General features: G+C 48.4%; 1 protein-coding gene across 2 annotated transcripts; it reads right to left on the bottom strand.

Annotated features, from left to right (window-relative positions):
* Positions 1 to 2,209: 2,209 nt before the first annotated feature.
* NOL9 (nucleolar protein 9) lies at positions 2,210 to 24,163 on the bottom strand. 2 transcript variants are annotated; one of them, XM_023258045.2, is made up of 12 exons: positions 23,765 to 24,163; positions 21,916 to 22,135; positions 19,763 to 19,890; positions 16,604 to 16,739; positions 16,385 to 16,478; positions 15,730 to 15,827; positions 10,945 to 11,106; positions 10,447 to 10,744; positions 9,349 to 9,460; positions 7,914 to 8,091; positions 6,274 to 6,407; positions 2,210 to 5,591 (listed from the first exon to the last, which is right to left on the bottom strand). In XM_023258045.2, exons 1-12 carry the CDS (start codon positions 24,119 to 24,121, stop codon positions 5,442 to 5,444), a joined length of 2,067 nt encoding a protein of 688 aa, XP_023113813.1. In that variant the 5' UTR covers positions 24,122 to 24,163; the 3' UTR covers positions 2,210 to 5,441. The 2 variants fall into 2 exon arrangements, with proteins under 2 accessions (XP_023113813.1, XP_023113812.1); XM_023258044.2 differs by having other exon boundaries at positions 16,385 to 16,481; positions 23,765 to 24,158.
* Between the last annotated feature and the right edge of the window lie 34 nt (positions 24,164 to 24,197).

The raw sequence follows: 24,197 nt of genomic DNA on the forward strand, positions 1-24,197 counted from the left end.
GGGACACAACTGTAATGCACAAAAAGTGGCAGTTTGGAGGGTCTTGGAGCACATTTACCCCCCACCTTCCATCTCACACAGAGGAAGCTGGATTACCATCCGTCACCGTTGGCCCTTCTGAGGCAACTTGTCAGTTCTGCCACAAGAGCATTTTTTTTTTTTATGTTTACTTATTTTTGAGAAAGAGAGAGCGAGCGAGCAAGCAGGGGAGGGGCAGAGAGAGAGAGGAGAGAATCCCAACCAGGCTCTACACTGTCAGCGCAGAGCCAGATGCGGGGCTCGAACTCACAAACCGTGAGATCATGACCTGAGCCAAAACCAAGAGTCTGGACACTTAACCGACTGAGCCACCCAGGCGCCCCACTACTAGAGTAATTTTTTTTTTAATGTTTATTTATTTTTGAGAGAGAGAGACATAGTGTGATCAGGGGAGGGGCAGAAAGAGAGAGAGAGACAGAGGGAGGCACAGGATCCGAAGCAGGCTCCAGGCTCTGAGCTGTCAGCACAGAGCCAGACGGGGGTCTCGAACCCACGAACCATGAGATCATGACCCGAGCCAAAGTCGGATGCTTGACCGACTGAGCCACCCAGGCGCCCTGCCAGGAGTTGGATGGCTGAGACAGAAAGCCTCCCCTTCCCGCCTTCGCAGAAGACAGGACGTTACCTGCAGCCATAAATCAAAGCTGACGGCTAAAACTGGCTGGACAACCCCCGCCTTCCATGTTCTCAGTTCATCATCTCACCAATTAACAAGGACAGAAGTGCCCAGCCCCGAGAGCTTCTTCCAGGGCTCAGACTAATTCCGCAAGCGTGGGGTGGTGGCCCCTCTGAGACCCGCAAAGCCTCAAAGCCTCCTCTTCTTGCTCTGGGTCGTCAACCCTCCTTGTTGGACGAAGAGGCAGAAAACACTCACCACTTCCTGGGCGGAGGCTGAGCCAGAACCCACGTTCTGGCAGGACTGGATTCACACTTGCCCTCTGGTGGCACCTTGCCTGGCCCTCGAGCCACGTGTCAGACACACACACACACACACACACACACACACACACACACACACACGTCTCTGCCCACCTAGACCCAACACCAGAGGGCTTCTCCCAGACTCAGCCCCAGGCTGAATCTGTCCAACTGAATCGTCTGCACAGAAAACAGAGCTTTCAGCCCCGCCAACCTGCTTCGCCTTGGACGCAGGCCCCCTGGGTGCTGCATATTTGATGGTACGGACTTTGTGGCCATGGTTCACACCGGCTCCTTGCTGGTTTTCTCCCTTCCCATTCCCAAGTACGCATCTGCTCCCTGGAAAAGGGCTCTCGCGGTGCCGGCTGCCTCGGCAGGTGCCTTCCCTCCTTTCCTGGAAAGCAACTCCACGAAGACCCTCATCTCTGCAATCCCAACAGCCAGCAGCTGGCCGGCCTCCTCGAGAGGAAGTTCTCAGTTTGGTGGCCTCTCCCCGCCCGACAGATGTTCACAGCCCAGACACCTTCCAAAGCCTCGGGAAAACCCACACCAGGGTCCGCTGAGCACCCCAGTGGCATCAGGGCCCGTCGCCATGGCAACCCTTGGCTTCCCAGCCCAACACGTCAGCTCTATCTATCAGCTCTATCTGCTGACTCCCAAGACTTTGCTTCCTCAGTGCCCGGCATTCCCAGATCGGACCTGCCGCCCCTCACCTCCACGTGGGTCTTGCTGACTGCCCGCAGCTACCCCCTGCCCCACTTTCCCGGGCAGCGCCTTTCTGAAAAGGACTCCTTCCCCCTTACAGCAGTTGGCTCCCTGGTTCGGGCTCCGCTGGTCGGCCCAGGCTCCTCCCCTCCGCCAGGCCAGCGTGGGGACAGTGAGGACAGAGTTGGGAGCTGTCGGGCTCGCATCACTGCGCTCAGGCACAGACCCCAGGCTGGTTTTCCTCTTTAATTCGAACCTCTCCGGCAGCAACACGCTCTCGGAGATGGGGCGGAAAGGAGACAGCGTTTTCTCTTAACTTACATCCTCGGGCCCAAACAAAACTTAAACTCCCATTGCGCTCAATATTGTGCCGGAAAAGGGCACCGGCCTCTGCTAGGATTTCCTGTCTTCCCTGCTCTGGCATCCAGATCCCACGTCCCAATGCTTTATTCTCCCCAGTGTTCGTCACAACATCTCCCGCGTTCAAATAACTCCCTGGAGTAAAATGGTCTATCTGTGCATACGTAATAAAAGTACACAATTAAACTCATGTTCTCAAAAATCTTTAATGGTACAGAAGTTCACGTGTTAACTGAAAAGAGCTGCATAGAAAACCATACGTACGGCAGGACCCCCAATTCTGCAGAACACACGTGCCGTTTAGAAAAACACCAGACGAGACAGTGATCACCCACGTGGTGTGGCTAAAGCCACGTACCACACGTGTGACGTGTTCATACAACTTGAAAAGCAGTTCAGTGGAAGTCTATGAAAAACTTCTAGGAACGGGGACTCAGTGGAGGGTATGGAACCCACGTCCCTGGTTGTGACAACAGTACACTTGGCTAGAAAGGGAAGACAGCTGTGGACTTAAACATTTAGTTTCTTCGACCCAGTGTGACCGTAAGGAACACGATCTTGGTCCCCGTCTACACTGCCCCGCCACGTATAGACAAGTCTCATGCACCCCACGCACAGGCACCCGAGGGAACAGCCACCAACCCATCTCAGAAGTGAACAGGCTGAGGTCAAATATCTCTTGCAAAGTTCCTCGGCTGGCCCGTGGCCCCTTGGGATTCCAACTCAGCTCGGACATCAAAGCCTGCCGCCTTACCCACTATACGGCCACACAGAAGCCTAAGGAAGGAAGCTAGCAATCGGACAATTAAATACAAAAAAATCACCGTCTGGCACAACGGCAGGAACCTGCTCCCGTGTCCTCTGGTGCTCACGCGGCTGGGCAGAAACCCGAGTCCAGCAGGTAAGCGGCCACCTGTCACAGGGGTCCCAGCAGAGGGCTGGGCTCCGTCCACCCAGCCCAGGAACCCCCACCCCCGCAGGCCTCTTCCAGACCGATTTCGCAAACATTCAAGGCACCTGAAGGGCCAGCTCAACTGGCCCTCTCCCCTTTCTCAGACCTCGTTTCCATGGCCAGCTCTCCGGGGGTGTCACCGCTTCCACCCCCAGGCCTAACAGAGGACAGCTGGGAGCTGAACTTTGTTCACAAAATAAAACCCCAGGATCCAAGAATCTTGTCATCTATTTTCACATCTATCTTTCCTGTAGAGGAATCTCATTAAAACCACCACAAAAGGAGCAACTAGGGGTTTCAAGTTCTGAGTCACATTATTTCTTTTCCTTAAATAAGCATGGAATCATACACACACACACACACACACACACACACACACACACACACACACACGGAGTTTTTGTTGAGAATAACTCGAGTATAGAACTTCCTACCATACTGCTGACACTGACAAAGGGACTGACATCCGGGGCGGATGGCACCACTGCCAGTCTGAGCAGGCCCACTGAGCTGGCCAGAGAGCCAAGTCCCCAGGGTCTCAGCCTCCAGAATGTCCCAGGCAGGTTCCGGGGCCCGTGCTAGCCCGATGGCCATCTGACCGGTGGCTGGCAGCTCCCTCTAGCGGCAACGCTTGTTTACGTCACTCGTGGACAGCCCTGAAGAGCAGAAGGGAAGTCGGGCCAAAGGCAGGCCTAGACGGAATGAAAACTCAAGTGCCAGGGCCCCACTTTCCTTCCTCTGGACACCTGCTGCCAATGACCTACAGTGGGGACCACCGTAAAGACACAAGGAAGTAGGGAAGGAGGCAGAAAGCTGATGATGGCAGACTGTTAAAACTCTTGGCAAGGCCAAGATAGAAAAACACACACAAGGTAAATTTAGAACCAAATAAGAGGCAACTAAGTTAGACCTTAAACGGTCTAGGGAATCAAAACCAATCCTGGAGGGTGGCAGAGTTCCAGTGAGAATTTGTGAGTGCAGGTCTCCGAGAGGCGAGGGGCCACCAGGGGAAGTAGGACGGTGATAACTGATGAACACAGATGTTAAAACTCACATCGGAACGACCTGCCTTCCACACGAGCCGTAGGAAGCTGGAATTCACAAGACTAGTTTGAAATGCTACCTTCATCAGATTCTCACTGATCTAAGTGCACAAATGACATGATCCCACCTGACACCTTTGTTTACTGAAACCACTTCCAACCCTGGGGGATCAGGAACTGGGATAACCGGGAAAAGGGCAAAGGATGGATTCCCGTCATCTTCCCCAAAGCCATCTGGGAGAATGGTGTCATCGCCGGCCTCCAGTGCCCCTAGGAGAAAGCGCTCATGACACAGAGTTGTCCGTCCTTATATACGAGTTCACGTCCAGCTGTCAAAGGCAAGATGGGGCTTCCCACAGGTGCCCTGTCTGTCCTTCCAACAGCCTGGGGTGCAGCTCTGTGCACACTGGGTCTTCAACCTCAGATGAGAAGTCAATTAGGACAGACAGAGTTGTAAAGAGGCCACAGGAAAGGTTTCCTGGATTTCAAAGCAACTTTTTCAGCTTACAGTCATCAGATAAAACAAAAAAAAACCCCAAAATACAAAGGGTTTTTGAGTCCAAACTTTGTTAACTATTAAGCCTTGATTAAATTGAGCAGACCAAACATGATCTTTTAACGCCGGACACACCAGGCCACAGGAATGGAAGAGAACGTGGACAGCACCAAATGACGAGATGAGAACGACCGCCTGGCCCTGACCGTCCACAAGTGGAGCCCACTGCTGGACCTCCTGCCCGTCTGCCATCGCTGCTCGAGGACGAGGGGAGCCCCCACATCCTGTTATGCTTGCGACCCCGCTGGCCGGCCTTCCTTCCTCTTTGGTAGATTTCTGTGGCCCCAGTTTCCCTATTTTTATTCAGATTCCCCAAACCAGGACGTTAAAGAGTTTTTTGAGGCATCAACTGTGTTCTTTCTGTTCTAATGATGTTCAAACTTTTTCCTGTTGCTTTAACCCTTTAGAAAATAAAAAAGTACGATGAACCATACAGTACACTAGGGCAGAACTCTAGATCACGTAGCTTGGAAAAGAGTTAAATTTAGAGGTGCCTGGGTGGCTCAGTTGGTTGGGTGTCTGACTCTGGCTCAGGTCATGACCTCACGGTTTGTGAGTTCGAGCCCCAGATCAGGCTCTGTGCTGACAGCTGGGAGCCTGGAGCCTGCTTCAGATTCTGTGTCTTCCTCTCTCTCTGCCCCTCCCCAGCTCACGCTCTGTCTCTCTCTGTCTCAAAAATAAATAAGAAAAACATAAGGAAAAAAAAAAAGAGTTAAATTTACTCTCAACAGATCCACGAGTTACCCAGGGAGCTCTGCTTGCTGCGTCACCGCACAATTCCCGCCATCGCCGTCAGTCTGACGTCAGGCTGCAGACCGAGACGAGTTTTCTGGTAGAAAAGCTCCTGCCCCTATGGACCACATCAGTATCAGTTTATTTTTCGATAGAGCTTAGGTTTTGGGTGTACTTTCTCTTCACGGGTCTCCTCGGTTTCTCTTGCTCCAATTTTCTCTGATGCTCCAGGAAGTTTAGAATTATAATCTGTTGTGACGTAAGGTATTGTCCCTTCAAGCCCACGCTGAAACAGAAACAAACACAAGGAGGATGAGGGAAAGTCCCAAGTCCTGCCAGTCAGAATTTGTAGTGTTTCTTTTCTTTTCAGAAAATACTGTTAAAAGTGAGAGTCTGAGAAAGGCCCTCACACTCCTAAGGCCTCTGGTCCCCCTCCCCCCAGACAGCTCCCTTGATGCAACTGGCCCAGTCACAAAGCTCACTGCCTTCTTTCTGTCCAATTCAACTCCACAAACACATTGACCGAGAGTAAGTGGGCGTGGGTGTGTTTCTCTCTCACACAAGTTAGGACAAGCAGCTAGGAGGGGTGGGACGTCCGTGGCCTCCCCAGGCCGCCAGGCCTGGCAGTCTGGCTTTCAGGCCACCACACAGATGTCCTTGGCCAACACGACCTTCCCATCAATGTGCCCAAAGACTGTCCTCAGGACGGGGTAACTCTGGAGAGATCACCTCTGCCCTCTTTTCCCACAAGCTACTTCTGGGATGATGGCTCTACCACTGGACCCCTGACCACAAATGGCGGCAATTCATGGTCTTGGACCATGAGGCCACCCTGACACTCTATCTGCCTCATCCAGCTTCTACAACCAAGTGTGAGTTTCCCACACAATAACGTGTGTCCATGACTCTCTTCGCCATGGACACGACCAGCAACTTTCAGGGCTGCCCCTGGGAGTGTGAGTGCTCACCTGGCTCTTGAAGACACACTGCGGAATGGAAATGGCTCCGACCAATAGGCAATTCACATTTCTTAGCTCTTCTGGGGGCACAGGAGTGAGGATGTGGTACAGCCGCTTCTCCATGTCGATCCCTCTACAAATTCCTTGAAGACACACAAAACACTAAGATATCCTTTCTGGAAAATATTAAATCTCCCTACCACTGAGAATCAAAGAATGGCTTTTAAAATAAGAATTTCAGGGGGGACTGGGTGGCTCAATCGGTTAAGCATCTGACCTCAGGTCACGATCTCACGGTTCGTGGGTTCGAGCCCCACGTCAGGCTCTGTGCTGAAAGCTCAGAACCTGGATCTTGCTTCAGATTCTGTGTCTCCCTCTCTCTGCCCCTCCCCTGCTCATGTTCTGTCTCTCCCTCAAAAATAAATAAACATTAAAAAAATTTTTTTTAATAAAAAAAATAAAATTAATTTCCATTTCAACTGTGTTTTGCTTTGAAAATACAAAGTTCCAAGAGACAGGAGTATCTGACGACTCTTAGTCCCCTTCTCCTTGTTTAGCTGTGAGGAACCAAAGTGGTCCATATGCCAGAGTCCCGGACTGTCTTCAATAAGGCGCACACAGACCAGAGGGAGAAAAGCCACCATGAGGAACAGACAGACGACACAATCTTTCCCCATCACCAATTCCTCCTTCAGGGTCGGTACCAGGTGACACAGTTTCTGTGGAAACACTTCTGCGGAGCAGTAGTATATGAAGCAAAAATTTGTGATTATTTAAGGGTTTTGCTAATTTCGGGTTACGTAAGTCCAGCACCCCTCTAGAATCATACCCTGACATTTATTGACCTCAGTGAGCCAGGCGGACAATCACATGAGGTAGGCCTGGCGAAGGAGGAAGGGCCCCAAAGCAGTACGAGGCCAATGGTCCTGGGCCCAGGTGATGGGGACCACCAGGATGTGACATGATCATGTCTGTCCTCAGACCACCCGACCGTGAAGTCCGGCACGGAAACGGTGGCCCAGACTCTTGGCAGAGTAAGAAGAAATGAGACGGACGGAGGAATCTGACGTCCCTGGGAAACGAGCTACCAAAACCTGCTAGCGGGTTGAATGTGGTGAGCAGAGGTGGACCCAGGGCAGGCAGACCCAGGGCAGGGTGAATCTTCCAAGGATTCTTCACAGGCCTGGGAACAGGAGAGGATGCCGGGTGGGAGGGGTTCTGGGGAGAACATTAGGACCTCAGTCATGGACCTAGGACTCAGATGCCAGTGAGATACCCAAGTGAAGACACACACTGCTAACGTGGGCTTGGAACTCAGACACACAGTCAGGCTACAGAGATCCAGTGAGATCAGCCTAAAGGTAGATCTAGGGTCCCAGCATGGGGACAGGTGGCCTAGGGAAAATGTGTCAAGTGAGAAGAAGGTCATGACCGGGCCCTCAAGAATCCTAGATGTAGAGCTGGCAGGAGAAGCAGAGAAAATGCTGCTTCCTTCCTGCCCACCAGCCCCCAGGCCCACTGTATAGAAGCCAGAGGCACTCTCTGATCACTCCAGCCGGGAGACTGATACAAGGTCAAGACCAGCCATTTACAGGCGGAGAAGGGGATCAATTTCAGTTGATATACAGACATGGTTTGCTCTCACTCACCAAATCCCAAGCAATCACAGATTGGAGTCTGGGCGAGCAGGATTGGTCCATTTGCGTACCCTCTAACATCATCTAGGATCTTGCAAAGACCAACCCAGCTGGCATTCACAGCATACAATATATGGGTAGGAGCGACGTCAGCGTGAGTAATTCGGAGAGCAACTGCATTGAAAGGGACCTGGAAAACAAATGTGCATCTCCCTCAATTAATTCAACTGGAAAGATTACTTTTAATTTTTAAAAGTTGACTAACCAGCTATCTAAAGTTACGTTGGCCAGAGGCACCTGGGTGGCTCAGTCGGTTGAGCATCTGACTTTGGCTCAGGTCATGATCTTGCGGTTCGTGAGTTCAAGTCTCACATCAGGCTCGCTGCTGTCAGCACAGAGCCCGCTTTGGATCCTCTGTCCGCCCTCTCTCTGTCTCTCCCTTCTCTTACTTTCTCAAAAATAAATATTAAAAAGAAAGAAAAGAAAAGAAAAGAAAAGAAAAGAAAAGAAAAGAAAAGAAAAGAAAAGAAAAGAAAAGGAAGGAGGGAGGGAGATTAGTAAGTTAGTTATGTTGGCCAAAGTGCTTACCAAAAAGTATCTAAACAGAATGGAAACACTAACAAACATTGGCTAAATATTTAACACAGAGAAATTCAAAAGAAGTTCTTTGCCAGCCAACACTTGCTAGACACCTAAACTGATGTCTAGAACTTTCTTGTCTGAACAGACACACAAGACTCAAGCAAGTCTCAAGATAACCTGAATGGGGTGAAGTCTAGGGGGATTCCAAGACGCAAATGCAAGCGGGGTGAGCCTCCCCTTCTGACCACTGTGAAGACTCACTGCTTCCACATGACCGTCTTGGGAGGTTCGGCCCAGCCTCTGTTTTCCGCCTAAGATACCAAAACACGCAGCTCAAAAGTAGAAATGCTAGAGCTGGGCTCCCCAGCACCACCTCCAGGATGAGGCAGAACGTTTTTTTTTTTTTTATGTTTATTCTTGAGAGAGAGAGAGAGAGAGAGAGAGAGAGAGACAGCGAGCACAAGTGTGTGCAGGGGAGAGGCAAAGAGAGAGAGAGAGAGAATATCCCAAGCAGGCTCTGTACTGTCAGTGCAGAGCCTGATGAAGGGCTCGAACTCATGAACCTTGAGATCATGACCTGAGTCGAAATCCAGAGTCACTTAAATGACTGAGCCACCCAGGCACCCCCAGGAAGAACGTTCTTAACCAGCACGAAGCACAGTCATGCCCAACACAGGGCAGCAGCTAAGAGCGTGGACTCTCAAGCTAGAGCTTTCAACCTCCCATCTGTAAACTGAGGCAGTTACAGAAGCCACAGAACAGGGCTGTTCTGGGGTAAGAGGCCAGAAGAACGCCCACCTCACAGGAAGCCATACAAGTGTTGGCTAAGTAAGCAAAGACAATTCCTCGTACAAGTTCAGGTTACCTGATAGGGTGTCAGACCATGTAAAGGATAAAGTGGTTTTGGCACCGGGGGCTGCAGCTGGCCGAGGTAACCCAGTACCGCCAGATCACGAAGAACTTTGTTATGCGACTCTCTGAAAAGTAAATCAGAACGAAGTAGAGATTTAACCTTACACATCCACCTCCCACTCAGCAACACAGTACATCGGTCATTACACAGATTATACATACACGAGCACACACTCCCACCTTGACATTGGCACACCCTGCCTTTCTGTAAACCCACTGGAAAAACATGACGCCTAAAGACTCGCCTTTAAATAAAGGCTCTTGGCAACCAGAGCTGGAGGCCGCTTCTGGCTATGGGTCTTCCTCAACCTATGATGTGGTTTCATCCTCATACACCCACCGGAAGCTGAAAATATGGAAGGATGAAAACGCCTTTAAGACACCTCGCACACTGGGGCGACTGAGGGGCTCAGTCAGTTGAGCATCTGACTTGGCTCAGGTCATGATCTCAGGATTCATGGGTCCAAGCTCTGCATCGGGCTCTGTACTGACAGGTCAGACCCCAGAGCCTGCTTCGGATTGTGTGTCTCCCTACCTTTCTGCCCCTCCCCTGCTTGTACTCTGTCTCTCTCAAAAATAAGTAAATAAACTTAAAAAAAAAAAATTAAAAAAACTTTTTTAAAATTTTTAAATGTTTATTTTTGAGAGAAGGAGAGACAGAGCACGAGTAGGGGAGGGTCAGAGAGAGAGGGAGACACAGAATCCGAAGCAGGTTCCAGGCTCCCAGCTGTCAGCACAGAGCCCGATGCGGGGCTTGAACCCACGAACCGTGAGATCATGACCTGAGCCGAAGTTGGACACTTAACCGACTGAGCCGCCCAGGCACCCCTAAAATTTTTTTTTGGAAATCAAACCATCTTAAATCAGGGACTGTCTGTATTTCCATTGGGAAAATAATGGCTCAGAAAATAGCCGATTCTCCTTCATAAACACGTAGCTGTGGCAGAGATTTGAACATTCGTAGAGAACTTCTTCCCTTTAAGGAAATGCGAGCAGAGAGGCTTGTTACACCGGACAGAACTCCATCCTCCACCCACGGTGGCTGACTCACCTGTTTCTTGGCGTTTTTCTAAATGCAAAGTCTGACTGGACGCAAATCAGCTTATGTCCGGTGAACACGACGGGACTCTCCTTTTCTTCATCGGCAAATTCCAAACTCTCTGTGAACTCCGCCAGCTGGAAACCTCTGTTCCGGATTCTGGACTTGCTCTTTGTGTACAGGCCGTCCGTGTCGTCCACATAGTCAGGAGTGAGGTTTGGCATGTACTTACTCCGCCCGGAACTGAACTGGACCACGTGGCTGGGAGACAGCAGCCGGATGAGATCGATGAGAAGCAGAAGCCCCTTGTCTGTGAGGAAGGGGACACGAGCAGTTGGCACACTAAAACGCAAGGACACGTTTCTACGAGAAAACGGTACATCTGTCTGCGACACAGAAAGATCAGTAAGAACGATTTCCTGAGAACGGGGCTTCAGCGTTACTGCCCGAAGCCAAAAGCTTACTCGTACCGCCCACCCTCTGCCGCGAGATGCGCCTCCGCAGGCTTACCTGACACCCAGCCCATCGTGTTGACGATGAGAGGGGCCTCTCTCTTGTAGGAGCTGAACACGTACTGTATTATCTCAATATAATTCTCATAGTTGTTTTTACAAGAAGGTTTCCCATAATATACCATTTTCTGCGGTGTCCTCTGGTGAGTAAAAGGTGGTCCTAGGAAGATAAAGGTGAGAGTTTGCAGGACTATTTAAAAAGAGGCGAGGGCTCCGTGTCGGCCATTGCCAGTGACAAAGATTCGCAAGAAGTTCAAGATTATCTATCCTACTACTGGGAATAGCTGTATCTCGTTTTCAGAATTCTAAGCTTTCAGGGCGTCTGGGGGGCTCAGTCATTAAGGTCATGATCTCAGGGTTAGTGAGTTCAAGTCCCACATCAGGTGAACGCGAGCCCCACTTCTCTTTCTCTCCCTCTCTGCCCCTCGCTCACTTGTGCCTTCTTTCTCTCAAAAAAAAAAAAAAAAAATCTTAGCTTTAAATTTAATAAAGACATCTTCATGTTCTTTTAATGTTTATTTTTGAGAGAGACAGAGACAGAGTGGAAGTGGGGGAGGGGCAGAGCGAGAGGGAGACACAGAATCCGAAGCAGGCTCCAGGCTCCCAGCTGTCAGCACAGAGCCCGACAGGGGCTTGAACTCACGAACTGTGAGATCATGACCTGAGCTGAAGTTGGATACTTACCCAAAGGAGCCACCCAGGCACGCCCCCTCATTGTCACATATAATTAATCCCAATTCTTATTATGTGCTAATATGGCCATTCATTTACTGAGCACCGACAAGACACTGATGCTCAGTGAGCCAAGTCAGTATCTTTCTAGATACTCAGGATACACGTGTGAACAAAACCATGTCCCCATCCTCGGACAAGTAAGCAGCAATCACTCACTAGCATGTAGCACTTCCTATGCCCCATGTATTTCACAAGTAGTCTCTAATTGTCATAAAAATCCTGAGGTAGGTAGTATTACTACACCCATTTTTATAGAGGAGGACACAGATTAACTGACCAAGATCATACAGCTAGTAGATACCAACTGCACTTGAACTCAGATGATTCAGCTCCAGAGAAAACGTTCCTTTTTTTCTTTTTTTTTTTAATGTTTATTTATTTATTTTTTGAAGGAGAGGGAGAGGGAGGGGGAGGGGGAGGGGGAGAGGGAGAGGGAGAGGGAGAGGGAGAGGGAGAGGGAGAGGGAGAGGGAGAACGTGAATGGGGGACGGGCAGAGATAGAAGACAGAGAAACCCAACAAGTCTCCGTGCTGTCAACACAGCCCCACACAGGGCTCGAACCTATGAACTGCGAGATCATGACCTGAGCTGAAATCAAGAGTTGGACGCTTGCTTAACCAACTGAGCCACCCAGGTGCCCCCAGAGCAAACATTCCTAACTGTAGCACCAGTCTGTCAAAACTGACCTACTTCCCTTATCTGGCTGGTGACCAGGACCACATGGCACCACAGTCAGCAGGGTGAGGGCCTTGGTTAATGTGGTTGGTGCCAGGCCACCTGGGACAGGGCTGGCAAGGCTCCCCTCAAAGGTGGAGTAAGGGGACTTGGGGCAGCCCACAGCTGAGGAAGTGGCCTGCATAGCAGAGGGATTGAACAAATACAAAGAGACTGAGTAAATATGTAAATACACTGACAACAATCACAGCCAGAGTTCTTATCATCAGATATGGAACTTATAAATACGAGAGGAGGAAGGCTAACTAGAATAAACCCAGGGTGTCAGACCAGAATCAGAATGACTGCAGTAAACTTGTGGCTCTTAATAAATAGAAAATATGTACACAGAAGTGTAAACGTAGTGTATATGTATGTACGAATACGTACGCACGTAATATACACGTATGGGTTAAAACGTGCATGTATTTCCTAGCTGTGTCCACCGAGGGGATCTACAAGCAGTGACACCCCAGAAGAAGTAACAAATAATACACCTAGTTACAGACAGAGTGGAATACCCTGGCAAACACTTATCTTAACCACATGATCAGAGGCAACCTCTCTGGTGACAGGGCCAACTGACAGCTTGCTGACATGATGCACTGAGAACACAGCACCACACCTCAATCAAGCCATGAGGGGCACTCGACAGGTACTCTTCCAAATTGCCAAGGTCATGAACGATAAGGAAAGCTGGAGGAACTGCTCCAGACCGAGGACTAAAGATCTGCAAATATACGCTGGGCTGGGGCAGGCAGCTGGATGATGGACGAGGGACAGCACTCCAGCAGTTCAGCTGCTCTGATTTGGTGGCTGCATTAGGATTATATAGCGGAGTGTCCTTGTTTGGGGAAACACCTACTGAAATATTAAGGGGTAAAAAAGAAAAGTAAATGCACTGGGGAAAACATAAAAGAAACAAAGGAACAATGAAACCAGCTAAAGAGCAAAGTCCAAACAATTAGTTTTGATAAAACTGTAAAAGCAACGTGAATGCTCTACTTATTCTCATTGTCAAAAAGTCTGTTAAATCTAGAACATATCCAGCAACGTGATATATCATCTGCTTCTCTTAAAAGTCAACTAAACAGGGATGCCTGGCTGGCTCAGTCAATAGAGAGTGAAACTCTTGATCTCAGGATTACCAGTTCAAACCCCACATGGGGTACAGAGATTACTTTAAAACTCAAATCTTAAACCTGTTAAAAGTCAACTAAACAGGGGTGCCTGGGTGTCTCAGTCAGTTAAGCGTCTGACTTTTGATTTCAGCTCAGGTCATGATGTCAAAGTTCATGGGATCAAGCTCCATGTTGGGCTCCATGCTTGGAGACTGCTTGGGATTCTCTCTCTCTCTGCCTCCTCCCTTGCTCATGTGCATGCTCTCTCTCTCTCTCTCAAAATAAATAAACTTAAAAAAACATTTTTTAAATAAATAAATAAAATTTAAAAGTCAACCAAACAAAAATCACACAACTATCTTGACAGACACAGAAAAAGCACTTGACGAAAACCTAACGCCCTTTCACGACAACAAACATTCCACACGCTAGGAAAAGAAGGCAGCTTCTTCACCCTGAAGAAGGAACGCAACTGACAGTGAAAACCCACAGCTGACAGCATGGACAGCATGGTGAAGCGCATTCCCTCTAAGATGAGGAATAAGAAATGTTTCCTCCTATTCAACACTGTACTGGAGGTCCTAGCCTTTTCTTAGACAGGAAAAAGGAATTGAAGGCATCCAAGCTGGAAGGAAGACGTAAAACTATTTCTATCCGCAGATGACGATCTTCTATCTAGAAAATCCAAAGAAATCCGTAGGAAACCTACTGGAGGTAATATGGGAATTCAGCAAAGTTGCAGGGTACGTGGTCAACACACAAAAATCACGTGTGTTTCAATATACCAGTAGTGAAGAATCTGGAAAGGAAATTAGGAAAGCAATTCCACTTACAGTATTTGCTAGAAGAATCCAATCCTTAGGAACAAATCTAACCAAGGAAGTGAAAGACTTCTACACTGAAAATCACAAAATTTTGCTGAAAGAAATTAAAGAGCTAAAAATTGGAAAGGCACCCTGTGTTCATAAGAAGACTGATCATTGGGGCCTCTGGGTGGCTCAGTCAGTTAAGCGTCCGACTTCGGCTCAGGTCATAATCTCACAGTTTGTAGTTCTGAGCCCCGTGTTGGGCTTTGCACCGACAGCTCAGAGCCTGGAGCCTGCTTCGGATTCTGTGTCTCCCTTTCTCTCTGCCCCTTCCCCACTTATATTCTCTCCACCCCCTCCCCCCCCCCCAAATAAATGAATAAATCTTTTAAAATCAGCAAAAAGAAAAAAAAATTATGCTTAGTGAAAAAAAACAGTCACCCAAGGACAGATATTGTTAAGGTCTTGCCTACAGGAGGGGCTTGGAGTAGGTGAACTCACAGGGACAGAAAGCAAAACAGAGGTCACCAGGAGCAGGAAGGAGGACAGGTGCTATTTAACAGGGACAGCATTTCAGTTTGGGATGACGAAAAAATTCTGGATGTAGGTGGTGATGGCTACGGAACACTGTGAAAGTACTTAACGTCACTGAACTGTAAGCCTATCAGTGGTTAAAACAGTAAATAGTATCACATTTTGTATGTTTTACCATTAAAAAAAAGCAACATGGGATTCTGGGTTGGATTCTGAACCATAAAAAGGATGTTAGTAGGACAACTGATGGATTTTGATTAAAATCTGTAGTTAACAGTACTGTGTCAATGTAATTTCTAGGTTTAAATCATTATATATGGTTACATAAAGTGTAAATACTATAGGAAGGTATGTTTCTGATTTACACACAACAAAGTGGGTATTAGTTCCATTTACCAAAATGGAACTCTAGAAAATTACCATAGTTTTGTTTTTTGGAAGCTAGGAGAACTGTTATAAGAAGACCAGGAGTTTGGGTGGAAGGGGGAATATTCACTTTTACCCTTTTTTTTTTTCATATTTATACTTTTTATTTTTTTAGTTTTTTCTATCATTATGTTTGAGTTTTATAAAACCAAGACATTTAAGAAATATACAACACACTTTCTCGCTAATATAAACAAACATTAAAAAAAGGGGGGGGAGGCTGGGTGGCTCAGTCGGTGAAGCATCCTACGTTAGCTCAGGTCATTATCTCATAGCTCGTGAGTTCAAGCCCTTTGTTGGGTTCGTGCCGACAGCTCAAAGCCTGGAGCCTATTTCAGATTCTGTGTCTCCCTCTCTCTCTGCCCCTCCCCTGTTTGTGTTCAGTCTCTCTCTCAAATACAAATAAACATTAAAAAAAAAAAAAAGAAAGAAACGTGTAATACATACCTAGAATTGGTTCTGTAATATTAAGTAAGGAAATGCAACCTGGAGGCGTAAATTCTGTCTGTCCCAGGTCACATTCCAAATAGTCAACACAGGAAATACTGAAAATTTGAAAGGAATAAAGAAAACCTTAGCTAGCTTTACTATGTCAAATGAATACATAAGATCTCATAGATTTTATGCAACACACAGGCATAATCCACCCTTTTAGAGTCTTTTAGGTTGGATGCTCCAAACATGACAATCAACGAAAAGAAAATGTGCAGGCACAGTCACAGTATCCACTCACAATATGGATACAACTTGGTACTACCTAAAATTTTACTTTCAAAATACAACAGAATTTCCCCCTACTCTGAACCTCTGGGTATGGACAAATACAGAATCTAAGACAGGCAGCCCCTCTTGCCCCCTCGCTGATAAGCAAGGTCAGTCACTGTCTCGCTCCCAAACACAGCAGAACAGCGACGGTCATCGCTCAGCTGAGCGGCTTTGCACAGACTTGTAGACAATCTCTACTTAGACGTCAAGATGCGTTCCTGTCTAGTTTCTTAAGTCAAAAATCCTATTTCATGCCCCAAATCTAATAACGTGTCTAAACAAAAAAAAATTAAGAAAGAAACAAAAAATAAAAACAAAAAAAAAACCCCACTCTTACCTATTTAGCAACTGGTTAATCAGGTATCTATTAAATGTTGACTTTCCAACGTCCTGAGAGCCACAAACCAGAATGACAGGGCAGCCGTCTACTTCTTCTGGAGGCAAAAGAAACATTGACGCCTAGGATTAGCCACCTTCTTTAGGGCTCTAATCGCAAATCATAACCCTCTGAGGCTCTGGTGGACGAACACTCCGTTTATCCCTATGCGCCACTCACCACAGGACACAGCGACTAGCTCTTCCATGGCAGACAGGGCACTCTCAGTTAAACGAAGGCCGTTCTTCTTCTTCTCTCTTTTGATGCCAACAGACCTCAGGGCTAAATGTTCAGAGTTAATCTGGAAGGTTGGGCTCTGAAATTAACAATGCAAGCTTTAAGAAAAGATGAACACAGTGCACATTTCTTCGTCTAGTTCTAGGCTAGTAAACCTCAAACAGTTGTGAGCTACAGAAGATAAACCTGGCCCCTCCTTTCTCTCACGCCCAAAGCCAACTCTTCCGTAATGCTCGTCAGCTGTCCCTGCAGTCACCCCTACCTGTCCTCCTAGCTCACACATACTTCCAGGCTGCCGTCACCTCTGCAGGAGGCCCTCCCAGGAAAGGAAAACCTGTGCAAATATAAAAGTGATTGCCCCAAGAACAATTCAACAGAAGACCACAGCTGTCCAACAGGTTGGTGATTTAGAGTAACATCAAGGCGGTCTCCAAAAACATAAAGTAAAAAGACAAAGAACACGCACAGAGCTGAGAGCACGCGGAAGACAGGCCCGCTAACCCACTGGCGCTCCAGCGGAAGTAACAGGAAACCACGGAAGCAACCCACAGCATCAAGAGCAGACCCTTGCAGACGCAGGTGGGGTTCAGAGGGAATAAGGCCTCTGGGGTGAAGGTGAAGAAGATCAAGGAAGAGCTCCCCATGCATGATCATATCCTCGTGCAATTCATCACCCCCAAGATAAAGACATCGTAGAAGGCACGAGAATCAGTCTGGTGTGTGACTTCCTATCAGCAACTCTGAATTCTAGAGAACAATGGAGCAAGGCCTCCAAGGTTTTGAGGAAAAGACTCTATACTCTGCTCAACTATCAGTCACGGAGAGCAAAATAAGAGTAACTCCGGGGGAGAAAAAAAAAAGAACATCTTATGAGATCATATAAAGTTCACCATCTGCCGGATATGAAGAAATAAGGCTAGAATGTAGTAACACACACTGGGGGAGGAAAGTTACCCAAGAAAGAGCATGAGGAATATAAACGGTGGTGGTGAAGTCCCAGAAAAAAATAAATAAATAAAGTTAAAAATAAATGGAAAAAAAAAAAATCAAGGCGTTTAGAATCTTCGCTTACAAGAAGCAAAGCTCGGTAACACGGGGCCTCCACCTCCTTCTCCACGGTCCTCACCAAGCTACTGGGTTCTGCACTAGATTAAACTGATGCAACCACAACAGTGCATTCGCTGTCCTGCCCCCATTTCATACCTTCTGTCACTCAAACCTCCAACACCTACTTACTAGCTCTGCTCCCACTCAGTGATTGATCCTGATCTGCTTCCTGGAGCAAAACGAACCACTCAGAAGAGAACTTCTACTTGGCGCCCCCCCCCACACACCCCTGCAGCCCATCCCGCCGTTTCCTCCTGCTACTCCTACTCTAGGTCAGCTGCCCGTGCTCCCAAGGCCACTGCCCCAGGCCTGCAGACACCAGAACCAGAAGCCTTCCTTCGGGACGCCTCACTTCGAGTGTCCTCACCTCTCTCTGCCGCATCCTCGGCACCCTCCCCGCTCTAGATCATTCCCACCTGCTGTGTCCAAACCTGTTGGGGCTTTTTCATCCATCTTAACAAAAAACAAAACTCTGACCACACTCCTCCAAATACTGTGTCATTTCTCTCCTTCCCCGTACCACTTAACTCTACAAAGGCAAAATCTCTTACTATTAAACCTGAGAGTTGCTCTCTGCCCGGGCTCCCGACCTTATTCCAATCAGTCTGCCCCACCTGCCCCAGCGGTCTACTGCGGGCACGCTAGTCCAGACCACACGCCTGCACGCAAGCTCCCTTCTCAGGCCTCACCTACCATCAGCATCTGCCACAACTGCCCACGTCCAGCTCCTCTGAACACCTCCTGACCACACTCTGGTTTTTCTCTACCATCAGTGACCACTCTGTCTCAGCCTCTGCTGTTCCCTCATCCACACCTCTTCTGGTCTCAGGGCCTAAGGGCTCAGACTTCGAACCTCTCTGCCTCTCTGTATCCACTCCCTTGGTGTTATTATCCCATCTCACGGCCCAGAGACCATTCTGCTGAAAGCTCCCAACTCCAGAATCACACATGCAACTGGCCACTTGACATCTCCAATGGTCTAATAGGCACCTCAAAGCTAACATCTCAATCTGCAACCCCTACGCCAACCCCCCCACCCCCACCCCTACCCCCGGGTCAGTAACTCCACGCACCCGGGCGGTTAGGCTAACAAGCTTGAGCTTGATGTCATCCCTGATTCTTCCCCATGCCTCACATCCAGTCAGCCTGATAAAAATCCTGTAGGTTAGGCTCAATTTATGGCTCATGGGAAAGAATTATAGAAACAGAGCGTGACTGTTAAGAAATTAAGAACGTGACCGGCAAAACTTTGGAGACGACAGAGAGATGACAGAAAGTATAAGTGCATCAACGTACATTCACAGAGAAAAATTTATTCACTGTCTCAAGTGAATGAATTAAGATAAAAAGATAACCATCCTGAGGTGCCTGGGGGGCTCAGTCGGTTAAGCTTCCAACTTCAGCTCAGGTCACGATCTCACGGTTCGTGAGTCTGAGCCCTACGTCGGGCTCTGTGCTGACAGCTCGGAGCCTGGACCCTGTTTCGGATTCTGTCTCTCTCTCTGTCTCTGCCACCCCTCCCCGCATGTGCTTTGTCTCCCTCTCTTTCTCTCTCTCTCTCCACCCCCTCAAAAATAATCATTTAAAAAGAAAAAAAAAAAGAAAACCATTTAAAAAATTCCAAAAGTCGGGGCACCTGGCTGGCTCAGTTGGTAAAGCATGCAACTCCTGACCCTCAGGTTCTGTGTTTGAGCCCCACGTTGAGAGGGAGGTTAAAACAAAACTTCGAAAAAATAAATAACTCCAAAAGGCATTTAACCACTTACAATATGAAAAAAACGGCTTTCGCTAGGGAACAACACGGGGAAGGGGAGACATTTTTCATGACAGACCGTTCTACACAAACCTTTTCACCATACACACGTATGACATTTTGTACAACCCGCAGCACAGCACAACAGCCACGCTGCTCTCTAAGCGAGCATCCTACAGTCATCTGATAGGACTGTTCTGGTGAAACTAACGAGCACAACTCTGAATGAAAACTGGTCGTACCTCTTGTACAAAGACGTAAGATAAACCCGGGTGGCTGACTAAGAAGTTTACAGTGGAGGTTCTCAGCTGTTCCAACATCACAATGGAACACAGAGGAGAAAAATTCTTCATCAACCAGCATCTGTCATCTGCAAAAAGAAAAATTAAGTACCTTAGAAATAGTAACTCCAGGGGTGCCTGGGGGGCTCAGCTGGTTAAGCGACTGGCTCTCGATTTCAGCTCAGGTCACGATCTCATGGTTCAGTTCATGGGATCGAGCCCTGAGTTGGACTCTGCGCTGACAGCACAGACCCTGCTTGGGATTCTGGCTCCTTCTCTCTGTGCCTTTCCCCTGTGCAAGCAGGCATGCACTCTCTCTCTCTCCCAAAAATAAACAAACATTAGGGAAAAAAAAAAAAAAAAAAGATGGGAATGCAAACTGGTGTAGCCACTCTGGAAAACAGTATGGAGGTTCCTCAAAAAACTAAAAACAGGACTACTCAAGGGCCCAGCAACCGCACTACTAGGTATCTATCCAAGGGATACAGGTATGCTGTTTCGAAGGGGCACGTGCACCCCAATGTTTATAGCAGCACTATCAACAATAGCCAAAGAATGGAAAGAGCCCAAATGTCCATCGATGGATGAATGGATAAAGAAGACGTGGTATATTGGGGTGCCTGGTGGCTTTGTGGGTTAAGCGTTCGACTTTGACTCAGGCCATGGTCTCGCGGTTGGTGAGTTCAAACCCCGTATCATCAGGCTTTGTGCTGACAGCTCAGAGCCTGGAGCATGCTTCAGATTCTGTGTCTCCTCTTTCTGCCCCTCTACCACTCATGCTTGCACGTGCTCTCTCTCTCTCTCTCTCTCAAAAATAAATTTTAAAAAATTAAAAAAAAAAAGGAAGATGTGGTATATATATATACAATGGGATATTACTCGGCAGTCAAAAAGAATGAAATCTTGCCATTTGCAACTACGTGGATGGAACTGGAGGGTATTATGCTAAGCGAAATTAGTCGGTCAGAGAAAGACAAACATCATATGACTTTACTCATATGAAGGCTTTAAAATACAAAACAGATGAACGTAAGGGAAGGGAAGCAAAAAGGTATAAAAACAGGAAGGGATCAAAACATAAGAGACTCTTAAATATGGAGAACAAACAGAGGGTTACTGGAGGGGTTGTGGGAGGGGGGATGGGCTAAATGGGTAAGGGGCATTAAGGAATCTACTCCTGAAATCACTGTTGCACTATATGCTAACTAACTTGGATGAAAATTTTAAAAATAAATTAAAATAAATAAATAAAAATAATAAAATGAAAAGAAAAGAAAGAAAAGAAAAGGAGAGAAAGAAAGAAAAAGAAAAAGAAAAAATAGTAACTTTGTTAAATTCTACACTGTTTAGGACCACCTTCTCCTCAGCTGAATTGTCAACTTTTTGAGAGCAGTAATTATGTTAAGGGCCTTCTTCAAGAAACCATACTGCATAATAAGAACACACCTGGATGGAGAGAGAAGTCAATCCAGGATTGCTTTGGCCACACTCTAGCTGTGTGGCCTTGGGTAACTTTTCTCATCTGAAAAATGGTGAAAATAAGTTTCACTCACAGGACCCATGTGAAGGTTTAAATAGACACAGAAAAGTGTACAATATCTAGCAATAGGAAGCATCTAAAAATATTAGCCTTGGGGGCACCTGGGTGTCGCAGTTGGTTAAGCGTTTAGGTCCAGGTCATGATCTCACAGTTTTGTGAGTTTGAGCCCCGTGCTGGGCTCTGGGCCAGCAATGTGGAGCCTGCTTGGGATTCTCTCTCTTTCCCTCTCTCTCTGCCCCCCCCCCCGACTTGTGCTGTCTCTCAAAATAAACAAAAGTAAAAACAAAAATACAAATATTACTGGGGGCGCATGGATGGCTCAGTCGGTTGGGAGTCTGATTTCAGCTCAGGTCATGATCTCACGCTTCATGGGTTTGAGCCCCGCGTCGGGCTCTGTGCTGACGACTCAGAGCCTGGAGCCTGCTTCCGATTCTGTGTCTCCCTCTCTCTCTCTGCCCCTCCCCCGCCTGCGCTCTGTCTCTCTCTCAAAAATAAACATTACAAAAAGATAAAAATAATAACACTAGCCTTATTATAGTATACCCTCAGTAAATTACCCATTTATTTTCCTTACCCCGGTTAAGATGAGATCTGAGCAAAGCTCGGGCTTCCCTCTTCACCTCCTTCTTGCTTTTCTCAGGCACAGAATAATGAACTGCGTTGATAGTGAGGCGAGAATGAGTGTAGGTAGAGAAGACATCTTGGGCAGGGTGGCCTTGGCTGATGGTATAACCCAACACCTGCACCTGGCCATAGAGGCACGTCACACGGCAGATCCCGCTAAAAGTAAAACCCTACAAGGAAAGGGGGGTGGGCAAAAAAGAAGAAATAACATGACAAATCCTGTTACTAATGACTGCAAAAAATTTTTTTAATTAATTAATTTTGAGAGAGAGCATACTCATAAGAGTATGAGCAGGGGAAGGGTACAGAGAGAGGGAGAGAGAATCCCAAGCAGGCTCTACCCTGTCAGTGCTGAGCCCCACGCAGGGCTTGATCCCATGAACCGTGAGGTTATGACCTGAGCCTAAATCAAGAGTTGGACGCTGAACCGACTGAGCCATCCAGGTGTCCCCATGACTGAAATTTTCAAAACTTTTTTTTTATTTTTAACTAAACTCTATGCTGAACATGGGCCTCAAACTGATGACCCTGAGACCAAGAGTAGCATGCACCACCCACTGAGGAAGGCAACCCCTTCCTCTTAAAAAAAAAAAAAAAATGTGTTGGGGCACCTGGGTGGCTCAGTTGGTTAAGCATCAGACTTCAGCTCAGGTCATGATCTCACGGTTTGTAAATGCAAGCCCCGCGTCGGGCTCTGTGCTGACAGCTCAGAGCCTGGAGCCTGTTTCGGATTTTGGGTCTCCCTCTCTCTGCCCCTTCCCTGCGCACGGGCTCTCTCTCTCAAAAATAAACATTAAAAAAAAAATTTGAAAAACATAAAAAATAAAAAATATGTCTAGAGGTGCCTGGGTGTCTCAGTTGGTTTCAGCCTCTGACTCTTGATTTTGGGTCAGGTCATGATCTCACAATTCGGGAGATCGAGCCCGGCATCAGGCTCTGTACTTCGTGTAGAGTCTGCTTGGGTTGGGAGTCTCTCTCTTTCTACCTCTGCCCCTCTCCCCTGCTCATGCTCACTCACTCTCTCCAAAATACAATGAAATTCTAAACTCTTAGTTGCTATTCACATAACAAGTAACTTCTAAGTAACAACACGTTGTACTAGGTGGCCATCGGGTACTGATTATCCTTAACCTAATTTCATATCCCACCACAGCTACAGAGATGGCTGGTGTATACAGACACATGAAAAACAAGCGGGTCCCATGAACTGGGCTCTGCAGCTGTCACAGACCTATCTCTACCAAGGCCCACTGCCTGCCAAGTTTCTCCGGTTCCTGGGTTTTCACATCCCCCGGCACTGCAGGAAGACCTCCCACACCAGCATCCAAGTGAAGAGCCCAGGTCCTGAAATTAAGCTGCCTCGGTTTGAGTCTTAGCTCTGCCCCTATTCTACGCCTTTCAGCAAGTTACCCAAACTATACCTCAGTTTCTTCGTCCGTAAACATTTACGGAAATGAAGGTAATGACTCCATAGAGCTGAGAGTATTAAAAGGGTTCATAAACCTAAAACACTTAGAACGTAGAGCCCGGCATCTCTAAGCACCCCGTAAACGTGAGCTGGTCCTGTTATTTCCTGCTATTAGATTCCCTTCGGCTCTCAAAGCCTAGAGCTCCACAACAGGTCCCTAGTCACCCCCTGCTCAGCACCGCCGCCAGGAGGAACGCTCTCGACCCGGGGCCGCAGAGCCCGCACGGTCTTCTCCCAGCCCGCGAGTCCCGGAGCTGCTCCCCATTCCCCCCCCCCCGCCCCCCCTCCCCCGATCTCGGCCGGCCAGCCTCCCCCCACCGGCGCGACCCACCTGGTCCCGCGGCAGCAGCAGCAAGGCGCGGCCCGGGCCGGCCGGCCGCACCGGCGGGATGGGGAGGGTCGTGGGGCAACTCGGGGCGGGGGTCGCGGCCGGGGCCGGGCTGGGGGCCGCGGTCTTGGGCCTCCGGGCGGCCGAGCGCGACACCAGGCAGCCGCTCTCCCGCCAGTCCGCGCCGGCCGCCTGGGCTTGTAGCAGCCGCCGCCGCAGGCGCCTCCGGCCGCACCAGCGCAGGGTCCCGAGCCGGCGGCGGGGCCGGCGGCTGAGGACGAGCTGGGGCCGAGCCTTGCGGGCCCGCAGCCACGTGGAGCGGGAAGGACCCCGCTTGAGAAGCAACTGGGCATCCGCCATGTTGGCCACGGGCGCCTGCCGCGCGAGAATCTCCCGAGATCCGGTCGCTCCGCCCCTCGGCCCGTCGTGCGGCGGA

The sequence above is a fragment of the Felis catus genome, chromosome C1 (assembly GCF_018350175.1).
Source record: "Felis catus isolate Fca126 chromosome C1, F.catus_Fca126_mat1.0, whole genome shotgun sequence".
Lineage (NCBI taxonomy): Eukaryota > Metazoa > Chordata > Mammalia > Carnivora > Felidae > Felis > Felis catus.